The sequence below is a fragment of the Rhea pennata genome, chromosome 3 (assembly GCF_028389875.1).
Source record: "Rhea pennata isolate bPtePen1 chromosome 3, bPtePen1.pri, whole genome shotgun sequence".
Taxonomy (NCBI): Eukaryota; Metazoa; Chordata; class Aves; order Rheiformes; family Rheidae; genus Rhea; species Rhea pennata.
In genome coordinates this window covers 88,753,657-88,772,747 of record NC_084665.1, presented here as the reverse complement: position 1 = coordinate 88,772,747, position 19,091 = coordinate 88,753,657, and the positions used below count along the sequence as shown (strand labels likewise).

At 42.0% G+C, this 19,091-nt stretch overlaps 1 protein-coding gene across 1 annotated transcript in view; it reads right to left on the bottom strand.

The window, feature by feature from the left end:
* Positions 1 to 9,595: 9,595 nt before the first annotated feature.
* LOC134137887 (gamma-aminobutyric acid receptor subunit rho-2) overlaps positions 9,596 to 19,091 on the bottom strand; it is a 38,975-nt gene continuing 29,479 nt past the window's right edge. The window contains exons 5-9 of the mRNA XM_062571025.1: positions 17,121 to 17,203; positions 15,436 to 15,576; positions 15,027 to 15,179; positions 13,057 to 13,253; positions 9,596 to 9,904 (exon numbers count right to left, since the gene is read on the bottom strand). Of these exons, the coding sequence (XP_062427009.1) occupies positions 9,596 to 9,904; positions 13,057 to 13,253; positions 15,027 to 15,179; positions 15,436 to 15,576; positions 17,121 to 17,203 (883 nt within the window). The remainder of the gene's footprint in view (positions 9,905 to 13,056; positions 13,254 to 15,026; positions 15,180 to 15,435; positions 15,577 to 17,120; positions 17,204 to 19,091) is intronic.

Below are 19,091 nucleotides of genomic sequence, written 5' to 3'. Positions count from 1 at the left end.
AAGAATATATCTGCTCCCTTCACAGCTCCAGGAGAGTCTCTACAGGATCAGAAACTGGCCTGCTCACCAGAGCAACCTCATCCTTTTCACTAGTCATTGAGATTTGACACAAAAAATGATGCACAATCTCTCCTTTGGTGGTTATCATTCCCGTTTGTGCTGGGTGTTGCTGTCTGTGGGCCAAAAGAAGAGTAACAGCAAAGCAGAGGATGCCTGTGCCAGCGCTGCTGGCTCTCTGAATGCCCAGGGTATGTAGGCAGAGCTGTAGCTTATTTAGCAGAAAAGCAGATGGAGCTAGAGAAATGCACAAACTTCTGTTAGACCAATCTACGCAGTTGATACCCATCCCCAGACCCTGCCCTGCTACTTCTTGCGTGGAAGGAAACGATGCAAGCTAGTTGGGGGCCATACTGCTTGAGTGCAACAAGGCTTTTGCAAGGCTTTGCTATTAGCAAGCTAAGGACACTTTGAAGAGGGACGCAGACAGAGAGGAGGCTGTTTAGTCCAGAGGAGGGAAGAACAGCAGGAAACCTGCTAGATATCTGCAGATACGTAAAAAGTATAAAACCTTTCTTTCATACTCACTGCAAGCCAGACAAGGAATAACAGACCTGAGTTACAGCAAGGGAGATTTAGTTTGGATCCCAGTAAACACTTTCTAATTTTAAGGCCGGTTAACCACGGGTATAAACTGCCTGGGGAGCTTGTGGGATTGCAGGTTTTTAAGAACAGGCTGGACAAGCATCTGTCAGAAATGATTTAAGTACAGTCGATCCTGCCTTCAGGCAAGGGAACAGGCTGGTTGGCCTCTCAACATCCCTGCCAAACCTACTCTCTGTATGACTGCTGTGGCAGAGCCCTGCACACCAGCCTGTTTCCCATTGCAGGGCCATGTCCCTCATCTGCCCTTGCACCGGGCTGCGAAGTGTTGGTGTAGGAGCCCAGGCGAGCACACAGCCCCGCTGGGCCTCACTGTGCTGCATCGCACCAGCATCAGCTACCTCTTCCCTGCTCCCTCTGTCCTACTTGTCCTTCCCTTCTCAACAGCTGCCATCAGCCTGCTTGTGGGTCCTTCCTGTTCTCCTTCACAACCCACTTGTACCTCATGGGAAGAAGAAACAAGGGATAGACACCAACAGCAACATTTCCCTTATGGAAAATGCAGCTGGGTCCAACCAGTGCTGATCATGGTAGACACCAGAAAAGGGTTGGCTGCTTGACAGTAAGTGCATGTGAAATCTTCCAAGTTTGTTATCTGCTTTAATTAGAGTGGACAGAGGGGAAGGCTAGTATGAGAACCAAGAACAGTTTGGACGTCACAGCACTGAGCATAACTAGATAGCCAGCAGGCTCTACCAGCCTGAATTCTCCCTAAAAAACCTGTGGGGAGAGGAAGATACATAAAACTGTGCCAACACCAGCTTCGGTTGCAGCATCCAAACCCCTGAGTTAGCTTTAGATTAGTTTGCTCCCTCCACTCATGACCACGGGCTCAGAGTCTAAACAATTTCTCTTCCCTTGCCCAGGTCAGTATTAGGCCATAGCAAAGTTCCCCTTTTTTCCTCTTCTCCTCCATCCCTTTCCTTCCTTGGCTTAATCTCTATTAAATTGTTCTATGAAAACTGGAAAAGTTTTGACAGGAAGCTTTCTTCTTCTTGCGTTGAATGTATGAGTAGTTTGCATGTGGCCTTGCAACCTTCTCAAACACCGAGGAGGATTAAAGCCAGGTTGCCCATTTCAGGAGCACTATTGAGCCACATCATAGATTAAGGTATCTCCATTTCTGAGTGCTTCTTGCAGCCACCAGTTTGGCATGCGTTGCGAATGCATACTGGTTAAGTCCACACAAGGCAAGGGAGAGGGAGGCAAATGTAGTTTGTGAATTTGGAGATGGGATTTGCATGAGATGTGTATTAGGGTATTCATTCTGCCCAGGCCAGAGACCAGATGCACATCTGGCAGAAACCATCAGGCTTCTGGGGAGCCTCAACACTTTGAGCAGAGATGTCCTGGAGTAAGTGTGGGCTTTCTAGGGGCTGGGCAGCAGCTCAGTTGTAAGGTAAGAAGATGAGGATGAAATTCTGGATTTCAAGTGCCTCCTGAGTGGCTGCTAGAGTCTTGATGATACTGGTGGGTCTAGCAGCAGAAGACAATCTGCACCCACAAGCAACCAAATGCCATTTGCAGGGCAAGCAGGCTGCCACCCTAACCTGAACCTGAGAGCCAGCTGGGCCAGGCCCCTCTTACAGCTTCTCCCTTGGTCAGGGGATGAAAAGCTTGGTGACGACTTGCCTAAATTCCTCACTGATCCAGGGAAGATAGTCCCAGCATCTGTCAATGCAGCACACCTACATGACCTTGCTTGATACCTGAAGTGAGTTTAAGCTTCAGACTTCACTCTGAGGCTGTTTCCTTCCTGTCTGATATCAAATAATAGAATAATTTTTCTATTCGTAATAGGCTGTTTTACCTCCTTCCAATTAACCTGTTACAGATTGTTAAACTAATTGCATTCACACAGTAAGGGAATGGCCTCACAGACAAGGTTTATACCTGGAAAACAGCCACAGTGATTTCTTCCACTGGCAGAGCACCCACACAAAGATGTTTTCCATTGGAGCTGTTAGTCACAGACTTTGATGGCTTTTGTCACCAACTGTGACGTGGGAAGAATATTGACAGGCTGTATGGTTTATGTCAGCTCCCACAGGACCAAGGAAGAGAAAGCACAAACACTATGGCTGTGAGTAAAGAAAAGCTGGAAAAGTGAGGAACAGCTAATGGCTTGGCAAAATACTGCTTTTGGCACATCATAAAAATACTTACTTTCTTTTGATGGGGATTTTTTTCCTCGTCTTGCCTCTTTTCCTTTCCCTTTTTTTCTCTTTTTTATGGAATTTAATTAAAACACTTCTTTGCTGGCTGTGTGGGAAGAAGAGAGGCTACTCTTTCACATTTCAGTCTCTTGTGGTTATGCTAACTGTATCGGGGAGCCCAGGCATAAGGAGGAAGGATTTGTTCCCTGCCTCCAGCACAACGACGTCTCCAAGGGTGGGAAAGGTGCAGGAAGAGCCCTTCTGTGGGAGGGTGAGCTGGGAAAGGTCATGCTGCTTGGTGGCATCACCAGCGCCCACTCCTGGCCCAGCCGCTGGAGACCACAGTGCTGCAGCACTGGGGAAAAGTCTGTTTTCCATCCTTGGCAGCTGAGTTTTTGCTTGCTGAGCAAGCTCCATTTCCACTTAACAGTTCAGTTAAAAATCCAGTTGCACAGTTTTCATGTCCTCTGTCAGCTACAGCAAAGAGCACCTGAGAGCACAGGGCAGACCACTGGGCCCAAAGTAACGAGCAGAGGCCCCCATTTCAATCCTTTCCTCTGCCTTCTGTGTCTCTGCACCAACCCCTCTCCAAAAGATCCAGTGCTCTGAGCAAGGGCTGTTCTCCTCCTCCTCCTCTGTTGGACATCTTTGAGAGGTCTGACATGGCAGATGTCTGACCATGAAATCCTGCAAACAGCAGACTTCTGCAGACCAGGGCCCTGCTTTCCTTCATGGAGAAAAATCATACAGATAGCACCCTCCACAGAAGAGGAGTGTTCAGCGTAAAATGTTGATCAGATCAGAGAGCCCTAGGGGCAGGCAGATACTTACCCAGAAAAGCCTGTTCCACCACTGAGGTCCAAGCATGGAGGAAATGTCCATTGTCACCTTCTCCCAGGTGGCAGTGTGCATCACTATCACAGATGTGGCTGTGGATTGACCACCCTGAGATGGTTATGGTCTCCAGTAAGGAGTTTCCTTTTCTTTGCATACAGTCTTAAATCTCCTCCTCAGCCCCCATCTGAGCACCTCTCAGCATGCATTAAATGCCAAAGCTATTCTCTGTTGCAAATGAAATGGTCTTTCTCTTGTCCAGCTCCTTGGAGTCTGTTTTTTCTGACCACTAATGCCTGAATAATTCTGCCTTTTCTATTTTGTGGAATGGCAGCTGTTCTGAAACTGTAAATGGAAAAGAAGCAATGTTTTTACTTGGAGGCCATTGCCAATGCAATCCATGTGCAGCATAAAAGGTCTCCTTCCAATGGCACCATATAAAAATGTGGTCATTATGTACCTTACCAAAAAAGGTTTAAAATTTTTTGTTGAAATGAATTTGGACCCTACTAATAATCCAGACAGAATGGAAAGAGCCAGGAGGCTAGAGAGTTTTACAACTTTAACGGTCTGTCCCATTTCCCAAAATATATTTGTTCAAGTAATTCAAACTGTCGTTACAATTAACTTGTCCTTTCATTTCCCTCTCTGAATTACCTCTAAGCTAAACATGCAATTTTCTTCTATAAATCTGTGTGACAAGTAGAGCAGTAAAATCTTTTTTTCTTTTTCACATTATTTATATGCATTTTCCACAGACTGAGTTCTCAAGCACTTTTCCTAAGCTGATTTCTATGGTTCCAAGTGCATGGATCAACACTTAGAGTCCCCTAAAAGACCCAAGGAAAATTGGACAAGTCTTCAATATTTTCTCAAAGGCAGAAAATGTTAACAATTGGGCTTCCGATAGCCTGTTAAGGACTTTGCTGCTTGCTCTGAGGAGCAGGGATGTCCTCTTTCATGCATCCCTTGTAAAGAGAGGGTGGAGGATAGCTTTGGTGACCTGCAGACAACATGGCCCTGCCTCTCCAGAGGCATGCGGGACATGCCAAAAGGCTGGAGGAAAACTTCCAGACTGTCCAGGACTTGCTGTACTTTCTGTCACTCTGGAGAGACTTTTCCCAGGGTTTTCTTCACCTGAGGCTCTCTGTGATCAGAAAAATGTAACCCCGGGTCCCTGAGCCTCAGCCCCCATGGCAAGAACTGCTGAGTTTGGTGGTCACTCCTGCACCTCCGCAAAAGTTAGACGTGGAGAGCAGCACCCTGCTCTTCTCGTGTGTGGTTTCTCTCTCCACCATCCTTGCTTCAGCTGAAATGGTAACTCCTCTACCCAGGAAAGCATTGACTCTGATACTGTATTTCAAATACCATTTTTTTAAAGAAATTTATCAGGTTAGTGTGAGACTGAATGATATGTTAATTTTAGTAGTATTGAAGTCTTGTTAAATACATTTTTCACTCCTTTAAATTTTAGCAGGGCAGTATCCCACTTAGCTACACCATGCTTTACTGTAATCTTTTCATCGTGGAAATTTGATAGACAAAAGTCATTATTCAGTAGTCCTGGTATCAATCTAGTTTATGTGCATTTCTTTTTAGTCTTATTATCTGCATTAGGCATAATAACTAAGATCTGGCAGCTGGGATCTAAGAGCAGTTTTATCCTCCCTTAGAGACTTCAGAGGCACAAAGGAGGAAGTAAATGACCAGTTCTCATTTAAAGTCAAACAGAGATTGAGAAATCTACTTGCCATTTGGGCTTTTGAAAATGTCCCTTTAAATCTGCAGTAATTATTAAAATTTCTTCCATTGTGGGTTGCTATTTTTACAAAAGGTCTCTGCAGCTTACAGGTATAATTAATGGCTCAGTTTTGCCAAGGAGCTTTGCATACTTACAAGTACTTGCATGCTTCCACTGAATTTCTTGTCTTTTGAGATTGGTTTTTATTTAAATTCAGTTACAAATGAAGTGTTTATTCAAATTCTTTACCAGCAGGCATTAAGTTAACAGAGCTCCGTGTAGAATTAAAGTAACGTGTTAAACCTCACACAGTGTAATGGGCTCATTTCCACCCTTTCCATTTGTCATTTTATTACCAAGTTTGATTGAAGAAATCAGCAGAGTAGATTGTACCAACTGTACAAGCAATTTAGCATCAGCCTTCCTTGCACACTTCTCAACACAGCCTTCTTCAGAAGAAAAAGGTTAAGAGAACCCATATTTTTTAATTATGGAATAACTCAGCAGTGCCCCACTTCTGAGCCCTTGGCTGGCCAATTCAAAGCCTTTCTTCAGTCCAACATTTTCCTGTGCATAATAAATGGTAATTTACATACAATATGTTACAATTTCATGTACGTAGACTGTTTAACATAGGTACACATCCCAGTGTCTTCCTTTGCTATAAGTTACATGCATGTACATTATACATATGTAAACATATATCTAGTTGCTTGCTTTCACAGCCATGATTTGGTTACACAGAAGTAAGTAAAAGCACTATCCAGCCAGATACAGAGTGAGCTGGGCTGACGTTTTCTCTCTTCACAGTTGGACTTGGTTATTCAGAGATGGTGTGTTCACCAGTGGGCTTTCTGCACCTTCAACCCTTACGCACATCCGAAAATCCTGTCTGGGGGTAAGTTAATTGTCCAGGTGCTCAGGGCTTCACCAAATCAGGCTGCATCCATCCAGCGGTGCCTAACAGTAGGCATCGCTTCTCAAAATGCTGGTTGGAGCTAGCAATTGGAAGTCAAACAGTGCTGGCGAAGCCTCTTCTAACGCTGGAGAGATGAAAGGGGAAATGCACGTCCAGCAATCACACTCCAGCTATTTGCTCTGGCTGCATGCCTACCCAGTCTCCTCCTAGCAGGCAAGAAAATACAATTCATAAGCTATAGGATGCAGGCGTCTGTTGTATTTGCATCTGCACGCTTTATCTTTTTTTTTTAACCAACAATGAGCATAAGCAGTGCCCAAGATAGAGACCTCTTTTTGCTTTTAATTAAAAAAATACCCTCCTTGAGGATTTTATGGGCTATGTGATTGTGGCTGGTAGAAACAAACATGGATATTTCCTTATACACCAACCTCTACCAGTTATACACATGCATATAAAAGAAGAGCAAGATACCCTCTTCAAAACAGGGGTTTTTAGGTAGAATTTAAACTATAGGTAGCACTAGTGCAAAAGGTGATAGGATATAAGGAACTGCCTCTGCCACCACATAAGTTTTAAGGGAGAGAGAGAGAGATGTAATAAAAATAGATGGCAAAGTAAAGCACTAGGTCTTTTCTTGTATGGCAGGAGGTATTATTCATGGACAATGTTTACTTTTTGGCTGTTGGGCTATGTTCAGATACCACCACCACCCCCAGATTAAATGTGGCCTGTTCACTCTTCCAATTGGCTGATACAACTGAAACGGTTTTATCTTGTGCATGTTGATATCGTATTAGATCTTTTCGATTCCTTCCAGCTAGACTGATTCAGAGGATACAGCTGAAGAATTCACTGGTAACGAAGAGAAAATACTTCAGACTCCTGCAAGGTTTCGTGTTCCAAAACCACAGTTGTTCTTCACGCATATGAAAGTTAAGCCTCCCGGCAACTCCTGAGGTAGGTAAATACTATTGCTTCCCGTTTCCCTGATGGAGAAGCTGAGGCACTGAGAGGCTAAATGGCATGCCAAGGGCAATGTAGAAAGCCTGGCAAAATGAGACCAAGTTTTTTACTTTCCATCTCAACTGTACCCTTCCGATACCTTCTCCCAGCTTACAGCTGACAGCGTAAGAGCAGTCCCCTCAGTTTGCTCCCTTTTGCTTTCTAAACATGCCAGTGGTTTTTGTTTTAAAAGGGCTAATATGGAAGAAATGTGTTTTCTTATGTAGGGGTTTTAACCTCTCAAAAGTTGAGTAGGCTATTTCTTTAATATTCCTTGCCTCATTTAAGTAGTTAGTTCTAACCTCTGCCAATAAATGTGAGAGGCATCCAGGTTTCAACTCTGAGAAGAGTGATGTGTGGTCAATACATTGATCTGATGGCACAGGAAAGAAACAGCAGGTTGGCATATAGGACAAGCCTTCCTTTCAAATATTATCTTTTCCTGGCTTCCCTTCTGCTCTCTCTTTCAATTCCAGGGCTGTATTTTTGTCTTTTATGACCAGACAGATCTCCACTTACGGCAGTTATTAACATGGGTGATGAAAGCAGGACACAGCTCTTGATTTTAGTTTCTCTAATCAATTTTGTTTCCACTAAATTGGTGTGACCATTGAAACAGACTTCCACTTAGGCAGCAATATTTGAGGAAATAGGTAAATTCTGGGTATTCTGGAGCTGACATTTTCAAGTTTGCTTCTAAATCCCCTTCAGATTTAAAATGTAAGCATTACAGCTACAGTAAGCAGAAGATTCCAAGGTCCAATCAATAGTTTCAGTTTTATTAGCATTTTTGTCTGCTTTTCTGGTAAAGAGGGATGGATCTGGTATATGCAAGGGTGTTGCTAGAAATTTAATGCCTGTACCATTAGCCATGTGATTTATTTGAATCTCCTTATCCAAAACACTAGCCAGATGATTTAAGCATATTGTTGAAGTGGCTTCTAACATACTTACTGGATCCATACTGGGTCTTTGTGCCTCAAACTCTTCCCATACTGCTGAGTTGCAGCTTGATAACTAAATGTTTTGATGAACCTCATCTTCCCCATAGCCCACAAAACCATGGTGTTTATTTAAAAGTAAAGAGCATGCAAACCCAGCCATCACTGTCTTGCTGTCAGCAATCAATATCACAGGATGGAGAATGAAATGCCAAGCACAGAAGTTTGCTACAATATTCTCCAGCAGCTTCGCTGGCTTTATTTTGGCCTTGGAGCCAGAAGTTTGTGCTTGATTGAATCCCATAGTATTATTTTTGGTCACTTTCATTTCTGAAATGCCTATACCTCTCCAGAGAGAGGTTCTGGCAGGCATCTCTCCCTCTTGATCCAAAATGCCTAAACTGAAGGACAATGTGTATGTTTGGAGAGGCATGTCAGGATAAACAGTTTCTCACTTCCTCATAAGGATGAGGAAAGTCCTTGAAAGCTACCAGTGCTGCCCTCAACATTGGTTTCTGCTTTTGGCTATGAAGTGAGAAAGTGATGGTCTCAGAGACGCTGCCCATTCCCGTGCAGTAATTGCATGTCACACACTTGTTTTCCCTCCCGTTTTAGAGGGCAGGTGCTACATATCACATGCTCTGCCTAAAGGGAGAAGACTAACTAAACCTGTCTAAATTTTTTTTTTTTTTGATGATCCATGAACCCTGGAAACCATTCTCTGCAAGTTCATGGTCTTCTCTGCTTTGCTTTATCATCACTACTTCTAATTTGGAAAAAAAAAAAATGACCACAGACTCAAATATATCACTTGCACTCTGCAACCAACCCTGTGGATCCTGTCCAGTCAATAGCCCTATTGGCATCAGTGCAAGTCTTGTCCAGAGAGCAGGATTTGCATGCTGCAAATAAGTCTTGTTCATAAGCCAATGGAAAGACATATGATGTTCATAAACCAAGTCTAATCCATCAGGACAGCCTAGGTGGAGCATTATCTGTGGTTTTCCAATGCACAGCAAGCACCAGCAGTGTTGCCAGCTCCAAATGTATGTCCAGCACCTTTTGGGCAAATGGTGAGTGAATATTTTCAAGTATGAGAAACAGCATGTATCATAAAACAAACTGGAGCTGGGGTGGGAGTTGGACAGCAACCAGTGCAGCAGGTTTCTCCATGATGCTTGTACATGGAGTTGCCCACTGGTGGCTGTATCCTCCAGTCTATCATTCTTTAAGAAGCAAAATAATCAGTTTTCTAGCTTTCCATCCAAACTGGGTTTTAAAGGAACCAACAAAAGAAAGCCTTGTAAATGTTTTCAGCTTCAGTCATGCCACAGCAAGCCTAGCTAAAGACAGACCAATATATCAAATTAAAAAATATGTAGGTGCCTGGAAATATTAATCTTGAATATTTATCAATTGCATGAGTGTTCTGGATGATGCGCAGGCCCACATGGCCCTTCAGGCCTCTCTTCCTTGATGAATTAGATTCATTGCTCATAGTCAAGTGCACGACCATCTTTTCTTGTTTTTCTTCCTCTGGGACCATCTGGCTTCTCGTATAACCTGCCAGGCTGTTGGCATCAGATTCACTGTAGTTTCCATCCAGCATCATAGTTTTCGAATGAGGTATCCCACATGTACATGGAAACTAGGAACACAAATGAGAAATACAGCTGAACACTGGAGGAACGCAGTAGCAACAAAAAATGATGCCTTTCTTTTTACAGACAGCTTGTAAATAGTAGAGCTTGAAATTTTTGCTGAGATTATGTAAGTTTCTCTTTCAGCAAAACTCTCATTTTTTTGCTCATATTCCAAAAGAAAGATATGCAGCTTAGCTACTCTACTTGGACAAGCTGATTCAGAACAAGTGATTAGAAAAGTGTTTTAGTGGACATAAATGCTAACCAAAACGTTTTCTTAGCTAGCACTGTTCAGGGTGGTTGTTCTATAATTCCTTGTTATGCATTCTTTGTTTCAATAAACACATAAAGACAAGATGCAGTTATATCTGTGGAAACAGCTTTTTCAGTAAATATAATGGAAAAAAGGACCAGGTTCTGGTTTCATAGATATACATATTTCCTTTGCAAATCTGATTTTAAACCAAAGAAAGGACTAGTAGAAAGAGCAATGCAAAATCCCAGCCCTGTTGAACTGAATGTCAAAACTTGTATAAACTTCAGCAGCACCAGAATTCATACCACAAGTCTAAGAAAAACACTGAATACAGTTAGAACTTTGAACTGCAAAAACTGTCTTTTCAGTTTAAAATCTGTAGGTGTTCTGTCTCAGCAACACGGATTATATAGTTGCAGGCAAGGAAAATGGTCTCCAAATCCTGCTTTCTGCTAGGAGTGTCTCTGATCCCTTGCAGACTGCTTTCCTTACCCAATAGCACATTGCCCCAAATTCCCCCTTCCACTGACTTTAATGTTTTGGTTATCCAAGGAAATATATACATGATATATACATGAAAGTACAGTATATTGAGCATGCTACTCAGGAAACTAAGCACACAAAGCTGCTACTTCAAATTTTTTAACCAACCAATCACATTGCTTACTGATGACATGAAAATCCAATTACGATTTTTTTTCTGTATTCGAGTCATAACCAAATGATTTGGCATCAGCAATCAATGTCAGAAAAAACACTGCAAGGTTGTAGTCTACTTTTTTAACTTGTTAGACTCTGGGGGATGTGCTCTGGGGATCTTTTAGAATGCTCCATGGAACACTGGAACATTCAAACACTCCCCTATTTCTTCCTTCTCCCCTGAAAAAATAAAAAAAAATCCAGGAAGAGTTGCGTCAGGATTCTCATCCATCAGCTGATAGGTCCAGGAGACAGCAGGTGGGTGAAATGGTATGTGGGTAGTGGCAATAAGCTAATTGCTGCAGGACCCAACAAGAAGAAAAATTCAATGGATTTACCCTTAGCCCCCAGGTGGAATCATAGTTTGGTGTGAGAGCACAGCGTTGTTCCCCTTGGCTTGATGTGCTTCGTGCACTGACAGTCACCCAGGCTGACAAGGGAGCCTGAGACACTAGAAAGCAATTTCCATGAAGTCTTAGATTGCACCTGTCTTCACATAGACACATACACATGATGTATGTTGCATTATTTCACTCCACAGTAATTTTAGGCTAAGTCTTCATCAGTAAATTAAATGCTACCAGAGAACTTGACTGAGTCATTTTTATCCAGGCCAACTATCACCCAAAATTTCCCATATATGGCTCAGGAATTAACATCAGCCACTGGCCGTTCCCCATAGACAGTTTGAAGGTGAGCACTCTGGATTTGAAGCAAGGAAGATTTACCAGTAGATACTCCACACCAGCCAGTCTTTTGCCTGGACACATTTAATATATGGGTCAGACACTGCCCAGATCCCATTTCTGCACAGCCTGAAGTATTTAGATTCAGATTCTTTGGGTATTTCACAGGGGAGCAGCACTGCTGAAAAGAGCTGCATTTACTGTGAGAACCGTCCCTACTGCTTCTTCAAGGGTCCTTAACCTACATTTTACCACAGTCCCCTCAATTGTGCTGCTTATTATCTCTGTTTCCATTACCAACATTGGGGATTAATATGGCAATAGGCTGAAAATAGAATACTTTACCTTGTATAGTAAAAAGGCATGTGCTGCATGAATATGAAATTCAGTGCAGAAGGCTCAATAAAGGGAAGACGTATGATATAAATAACAAGCTATGCCTTCAGTGGATGTGAGAAAACTTTCCCGAAAACTTAGCAGAACAGTAACAAAGCCTCTTGTTCATTTTTTTCCGGTGATGCTTTTTGATGAAATGTCAACCAGGAAAGGTATTGGGCTGTTAGGGGAGCTGCTATATACTTCAAGGATGCCACAGAAAGAAGTACAAGGGGAAGAGAAGGAAGTGCAAAGCCAAAAGGGTGATTCAGAGGTTGTGATCTGATCGTCAGAAAGATGCTGCCCGCAATGGCCTTTCTGAAAGACTGATACTGTACCAATAACAGTTTCTCCAGGAACAAAAGGCTGTAGGTAACCAAGCTGCAGAGTTAGTTTCTAATGGAAGAATGAAATTGTATAATCTGGTGATGTTCTGGATATGTTGGGGCTGAAAAAAAAGGGTCCCAAACCTTAGTGCTCAAAGGATGATGGTGCTTTGCTTAAGAACAAAGAAGAAGGGGTTGGAAGGGACCTCAGGAGGTCTCACACTCAACCTTCTGCTCAAAGCAGAGCTAGCTATAGGCTCAGACCAAGTTGCTTGAGGCTTTATCCAATTGGGCCTTGAAAACCTCCCAGGATGCAGGATAAGACCTGTCATAGCACATAAAAAGCACAAACACAGAATTGACTGAATGTTGTTTGCATGTGTTTGGTTTCGGGGAATAAGTCTATTGTTACATTCATTGAATACAGTTTCCAGAGTGAAGCTGACTATTGAGAGGGACGTTGATTCACTCTGAGTAGCACCTATATATAAAAATATAATAGTTGTGGAGTCTGCAGTGAAATGTCAGGTTTAATGTTTCCCCTGTTATCATCCCCATACAGTCTGAGGTTGCAGCTTTTCCTAGTTCTGATCATGTTCTCCTCTCCTGTGCTGTTTCTACAACGACTCATGAGTCCAACACATGTTTTTGTGGTATCAGCACTTCAGCATCAGGTTGAGCAGTGTGAACAAATTGAATTATATATGCATGGATATCAAGGTTTTCCTATTTACAGACACATGAAACAGCCAATATAGAGACAACTAGCTGAAAAAAAAGAATAAATGGATAAAAAAAATAAAAGTTTCTTTCACCCTCTCCCGGAGTTTCCTCTCCTTCCGCTCTTGCACTGTGGTCAGGTAATTCACTGCTGCATATTCCAGCACCGAGAGGAAGACAAACACAAAACTGACCCATAGGTAAATGTCCACCGCTTTGATGTAGGAAACACGAGGCATGGAGGCGTTCACTCCCGTGATGATTGTAGACATGGTCAGCACGGTGGTTATCCCTGGAAAGAACCAATAGAAATAAATGCCATTGGCTGATACAGTCCAGAAGACCATCAACGTGGTGTTTTTGTCTCAAAAATCCCCAAAATTATTCTCTACATTGGCTTACAGATATTCAAAATGATGCATTCAGCGATAAGTTTCTCTCTAGCCAATATAGAACCGCTCCACCTTGCACTTCTGTGCACGTGATGGGTTCAGTTTTGAGGAGTGATAGAGCAGCCCTCATTTCACTAAGGTTAGCATTTATCTCTCTCCTTAACCTGCAGAGTTAGGATTCCTCATTCCTCCAAGGAAGTTGCTCAGATTTCCTTTAGACAGGCTTTTCTACTTTAACACAATACTTAGAGCCAGGTTCACCAATACCAGTGATGAAAAGGACTTTTGTTTTCTAGCTGTACCAATCTGTGTTACTGGGACCATCAGAGAGCAGCCTAGTAGTTATTGACTTTTGGTCAGAGCCAAAGAGGATTTGATCTAAATTACTGACCTCAAAAGGGACAAGCAGTGAAGATAAAATCTGTACTGTGTGGCTCTAGAAATATTTTGCATGAAACAGTGCAAAAGAAGGTATTATGTTTTTATCTCAAGGAATCTCAAGAATCCTACAGTTCAAGGTATGTGAATCAAAAAGTTTTCAACAACAGCCATTATACAACATATATGTGTGTGTATGTGTGTGTGTGTGTGTGTGTGTGCACGTGCGTGCGTGTGCATATATGTGTGTGTGCATTCCTCCCTCTCTCTCCATATATGTGTATATATGTGTGTGTGTGTATGGAGATACATATACTGGTGTATGTATGTATGTATTTTAGATAGATATAGATAAAATCATACAAAATAATATATACTTTGTCTAGATAGTCACAGAGAGAAAAATGTTTAAAGTTTCCAAAGCCTCTTAAATATAGAAAAGAGAACCAAAAAGCACACATAGTTTCTTCAGCCATTTTAAACCAGCGACCACTGCAAGTACAGCTACTGCTCTACATTTCTTAGCAGATTTTTTTGTAATAATATCCACTGAGCACATTCCTTTCAGGAAGAAGATTTGGCTGTCTCTTCTCATGTGTGTGCTGCAGAGCATAGCTCTCTGACTGAGACAAACTACAGAGCTAATATACTGGTTTTACCCTTTTACCAGAGGTGCACTGATTGTCCCCAGAGGCATGATAGATTGTGGAACATCTAGGTCTGCAGATGTTAACAGAGTTTGATCCCCTGCTGCCTTTCTTCTCTAACTTTGGGAAGATATGCCAGGTTGACTCCCTCCAGGCAACCTGGAGTAGGTGCCATTTGGGAAGACACATACCTGTACTGGGGCACCCACTACGGCAGCTGGGACACAGCAAGATCCTTCTCCGCAGCTAGTTCTAGGCTCTCAAGCCAATCATAGCAGAAACCCATATCTCTCTGCAGGTGCCTAAACTCCTGTAAAAATCCACCGTCACTGATGGCAATGTTTGTTTCAGAACTGCAGGATTGGACAACAGTGAGAAATCTTGATTCATTGACTCATAAATACTGAAATCTCTCTTTTCTGTTTGTCTTTTTGGAAGGAGAGCTTTGACAGGAGTTAAATATCAATCTGGAGGACTGCTTTGACAAGGGACTTAAGAAAAACTGCAAGTTTTACATTATATTAATCATCAGATTGACATTTGCTTCTCCAATATTTTTAGCAACAAAGTTGAAAATTTCCTTTCCTGAAAATAACTTTCACATTTAAAGATTTTAACACTTGTTTGGCTTGTTGTAGTTTCTCTCACCCAAAGAGACTCTGGCAGGTACTGCTCTACGGTCAATCCAGAAGGACACCCAGGATAACATGACCATCAGAGTGGCAGGGAAGTAAGTTTGGAGCAAGAAGAAGAAGATGTGTCGGCGCAAGGTGAAGTTTATGTAGAGGCGATTGTACCAACCTTAGAGAGAGGAAAGCGAGAAGCAGTGAGAAAAGTTTGCACGGTAAGACATTTGTCTTTTGATCATTCATTTCTAAAGAGTAAGGAAAAGAGAAAACAATCTTTCACAATATTTCTGATCATCATGTATTCTCCAGACAGTGGAGACTGCATTTCAGTGCCCTACCGCAGAAGACAAGTGCAAACAAAGTCAGACAAGAGATCTCACACAAGTAGTTAATACTGAAATACCATTTAAATTAGAAAAAGCCAGTACCTGTGCTACTGTAGAAAGCCAGTCTTGATGTAGTATGGAATTTTTGTATCAAAAACTGAGACAAAGAAATCTTCTCATCAGTTTTCAGAGATTCATTCCCATTTTTCCAGTAAAGCATCAGATCTTCATCAGTGTAAGCATCTAGGGAAAGAAGAAACACAATGTATTGTAGCTTTAGCTTGGAGAAAACTGATAGTAGATCCAGAGAAAACCAAGAAACAGAAAGGCATCTTTGGTAGGTAGTAAAGCCTCCAAAAACTTTGAAAAAGACAGTGGTTTGAAGAGATCTTGCCATATGAAGTGCCATAGCAGCAAAAAGAAATCCAGAGTATCCTGATTCAGGGAAACACATCTTCACTTTGCTCCACACTGGTAAAAAAAAAAAAAAAAAAAAAAAAAAAAAAAAAACAGCTAAAATTGTGCTTTTTGAGCCTCACATACAAAAAATACAGACAAAGGATTGCTAACTGATTTGCTAGGGGTAAAATAGCTGAATTTAGAGAAAGAGGGAACAGATAGCTAAAATTATCTTAAAAATGACAAAAGCAAAAAATGACAGGTATGAGTTGAAGCAACAACTGGAAATATTTGAAGACTCTAAATGCAAAAGAATGACATAGCACGATAGGAGTGAGAAATGGAGAAAGGGCAGTTAAGATGGTTAGTGGCTGGAGCACATAACGCAAAAGGACAGAAGCTGGATTTGTTCAGCATGAAGAGTGGTCTGTGGCAGTATCCAGCTGCAACCTTGATGGGAGAACATGGAGCCAGACTCTTCTTAGAGATGGAGAGCAAAAGGACAACAGACAATGGATACAAACTCCAAAAAGGTATTTTCCAACCAGGTATAAAGAAACTTCTTCATGATAAGGGCAGTCAAAAATTGGAATAGGCTGCACAGAGAGCTTGTGCAGTCTCCATTATCACAGTGACGTGGTACTGAACAACCCACTCTAAATTTAAAGTTATCCCTGCTTTGGGCAGGAAATTGGATTATCCGATCTCCAGAGGTCCCCTCCAACCTAAACTATTCTATGTTTCTGTGATTCTGTTTTTTTTGGTAAAGGAAAATTTCAGTTAAATACCTGGGAGGACCTCAAAACAAGTAGACATTAGTTTTGGAACACCCTAGAGAAAGTCTGCAGAACAGCTGTGGGAATCTTATTGTCCAAAACATTTTTTCATCAGACAACTACTTCCCATTACAGAAGCTGAGCTCAGAAGGACAACTAAAGGTATTTGCAGGAGCAGGTTTAACATCCATAAAGCCTACAGATGATGAAAGTTAGAAAAATTGAAAACAACTATTATTAAAATCAACTTTTTCTGTGACATCTGAAAATACCACCTTCCAGCCAGAAGCAATGAACACTGCAAAAATTCGCCCCAAAATTTCTCATCAGCAAGCTGTTAAGAAACAACTTATGTTGAATACTTCTGATCATGGGGGTTTTTGTGAATGCTATGTATTAAAATTCATACAAGAACACTTTCCTTCCAGAGTCTCCTCTGTCTTGCTCCAAAAGAGCCAAATACACTACCCAGAAAATCAATAGAAAGACTGTCATTGACTTCAGTGAGCATTTTTTCAGGCTCTAAAATAGACTATATTCTGAAACATGTTAATCTATGTGTGGGCAGTTAATTATGGAATGTGTTCAGTTAGGAACAGAGATACAACATACAGCTTTCAAGCTCCAGAGAACATGTCTGAGAGTCCAGGGGGAAGCGACTGAAGTCCATGTTGCACATTGCTGTCACTGTGATCCTAAAAAATGAAAACAGAAAGGTTGTTTTTCGTGAGGATCAGTGATGGGAAATGTTAATACAGATAAATCATTCTGCAGTTTTAAAAATAGCGGTTATGCATGCTATTAGCATAAAACACCCAAGAAAATGCCTAGCAATTATTCAAGTCCAGGCAAGATGGACTATGCTCAAAAACCCTAAAGGAAGCTGTAAATTCAATACCTGTCACAGAATCACAGAATGGTTGAGATTGGAAGCGACCTCTGGAGATCTTCTAGTCCACCCCACCCCACCCCTACTCAAGCAGGGCCACCAAAAGCACTTTATACATGATCATATCCAGACAGGCCTTGAGTATCTCCAGAGAAGGAGATTCCACAACCTTTCTGGGCAACCTGTGCCAGTGCTCCATCACTCTCACTGGAAAGAAGTTCTTCCCCAGATTCACATAGAACTTCCTGAGGTTCAGTTTTCTGTCCATTGCCTCTTGTCCTGTCACACAGGGCAACTGAAAAGAGTTTGTCCCCGTCCCCTTGACACCCTCCCTTCAGGTACTTATACACATTGATAAGATCTCCCCTCAGGCTTCTCTTCCCCAGGCTGAAGAGGCCCAGCTCTCGCAGCCGTTCCTCATAGGGCAGCTGCTTCAGCCCTCTGATCATCTTTGTAGCCCTACGCTGGACTCTCTCCAGTAGCTCCATGTCTCTCTTGTCCTGGGGAGCCCGGAACTGGACACAATACTCGAGATGAGGCCTCACTGGGGCTGAGGAGAGGGGCAGGATCACCTCCCTTGACCTGCTGGCAACCTTGTTGACCTGCTGGCAACACTCTTCCTAATGCACCCCAGGAGACCATCCCTATCAAGGAATTAAAGCACTATCTTGGACACTAAAGTAATAGTAATGACAATACTGACACTCTATTCTATGTTTTATATCCAAGTTTTTCCCTACAGGGCAGTGCAACTTAAAGAAATTACTTCATCATTTACATTTGAAGCTTTCTCTATGTCTAGTTTGATTAAAGTTTCTTCATTTTCCCCTTTGTTCACCCCCACCATGGTCACCCCATCAATGTCCAAAGCCTAAGCCAGGAGCCAGCCATATTGCAAGCCATAAAATTCTTCCAGTATATGCAGCATTAAGGCAAAAATGGCTTCTTTCAGTCCTGAATCAAATTCTTTTATTCTGGGAGGGTTTTTTATTACTGAGGGCAGAGGGTGTAAAATGGGTGCAGATATTCTTTAAGGAGAAAGATTTGTCTCTGTTACATTCAAGTCTCAGCTAAGGATCTGCAACAATCCCAGATCCAGTTTTTAAATCTGAGTTTAATTGCACATAAAATTATGTGACAAATTTTCCAGAGGATCAGTAAACTTTCCCTTGTGGATGCATTTGCAAAGGAGTTCCCAATTTAATGGGGCAAATGAGCTGTGAGTCATCATTTCAGAGACCCATTTACATTGCCTGTGACCGTTTTCTGGATTCACCATCAGCAGATGCTGATGAAGAACTTTTCTTCTGTTCAAGGGATTGTGATCCAAATCCTACACTGACCTACGTACTATCATCAACCCTAAAAAGCACATGGTATTGGCTTTGACTGCAAAATAGAGCAGAATTTTGTCATATGAGCTAAATTTAAATAAATTCTTGGGGAACATGTCCCAGAGGCACCATTGTAGTAATGACTAATAATGACTAGTTGTGTGCAACATTTAAACATTGTATAACTTGGTGCTATTTTCCTTCTTCAGAGTCACCTAAATTGTAGCACTGTCTGTAGTCATTAACAATTTATTAGCTGGGAACAGAAACAGTTCATCAATAAAATAGTCCTCAGTTAAAGTTCAGTATTCAAGTGGCCTTGAAAGTACAAGGTCCCCACAAGGAATGAAACACCTCTCA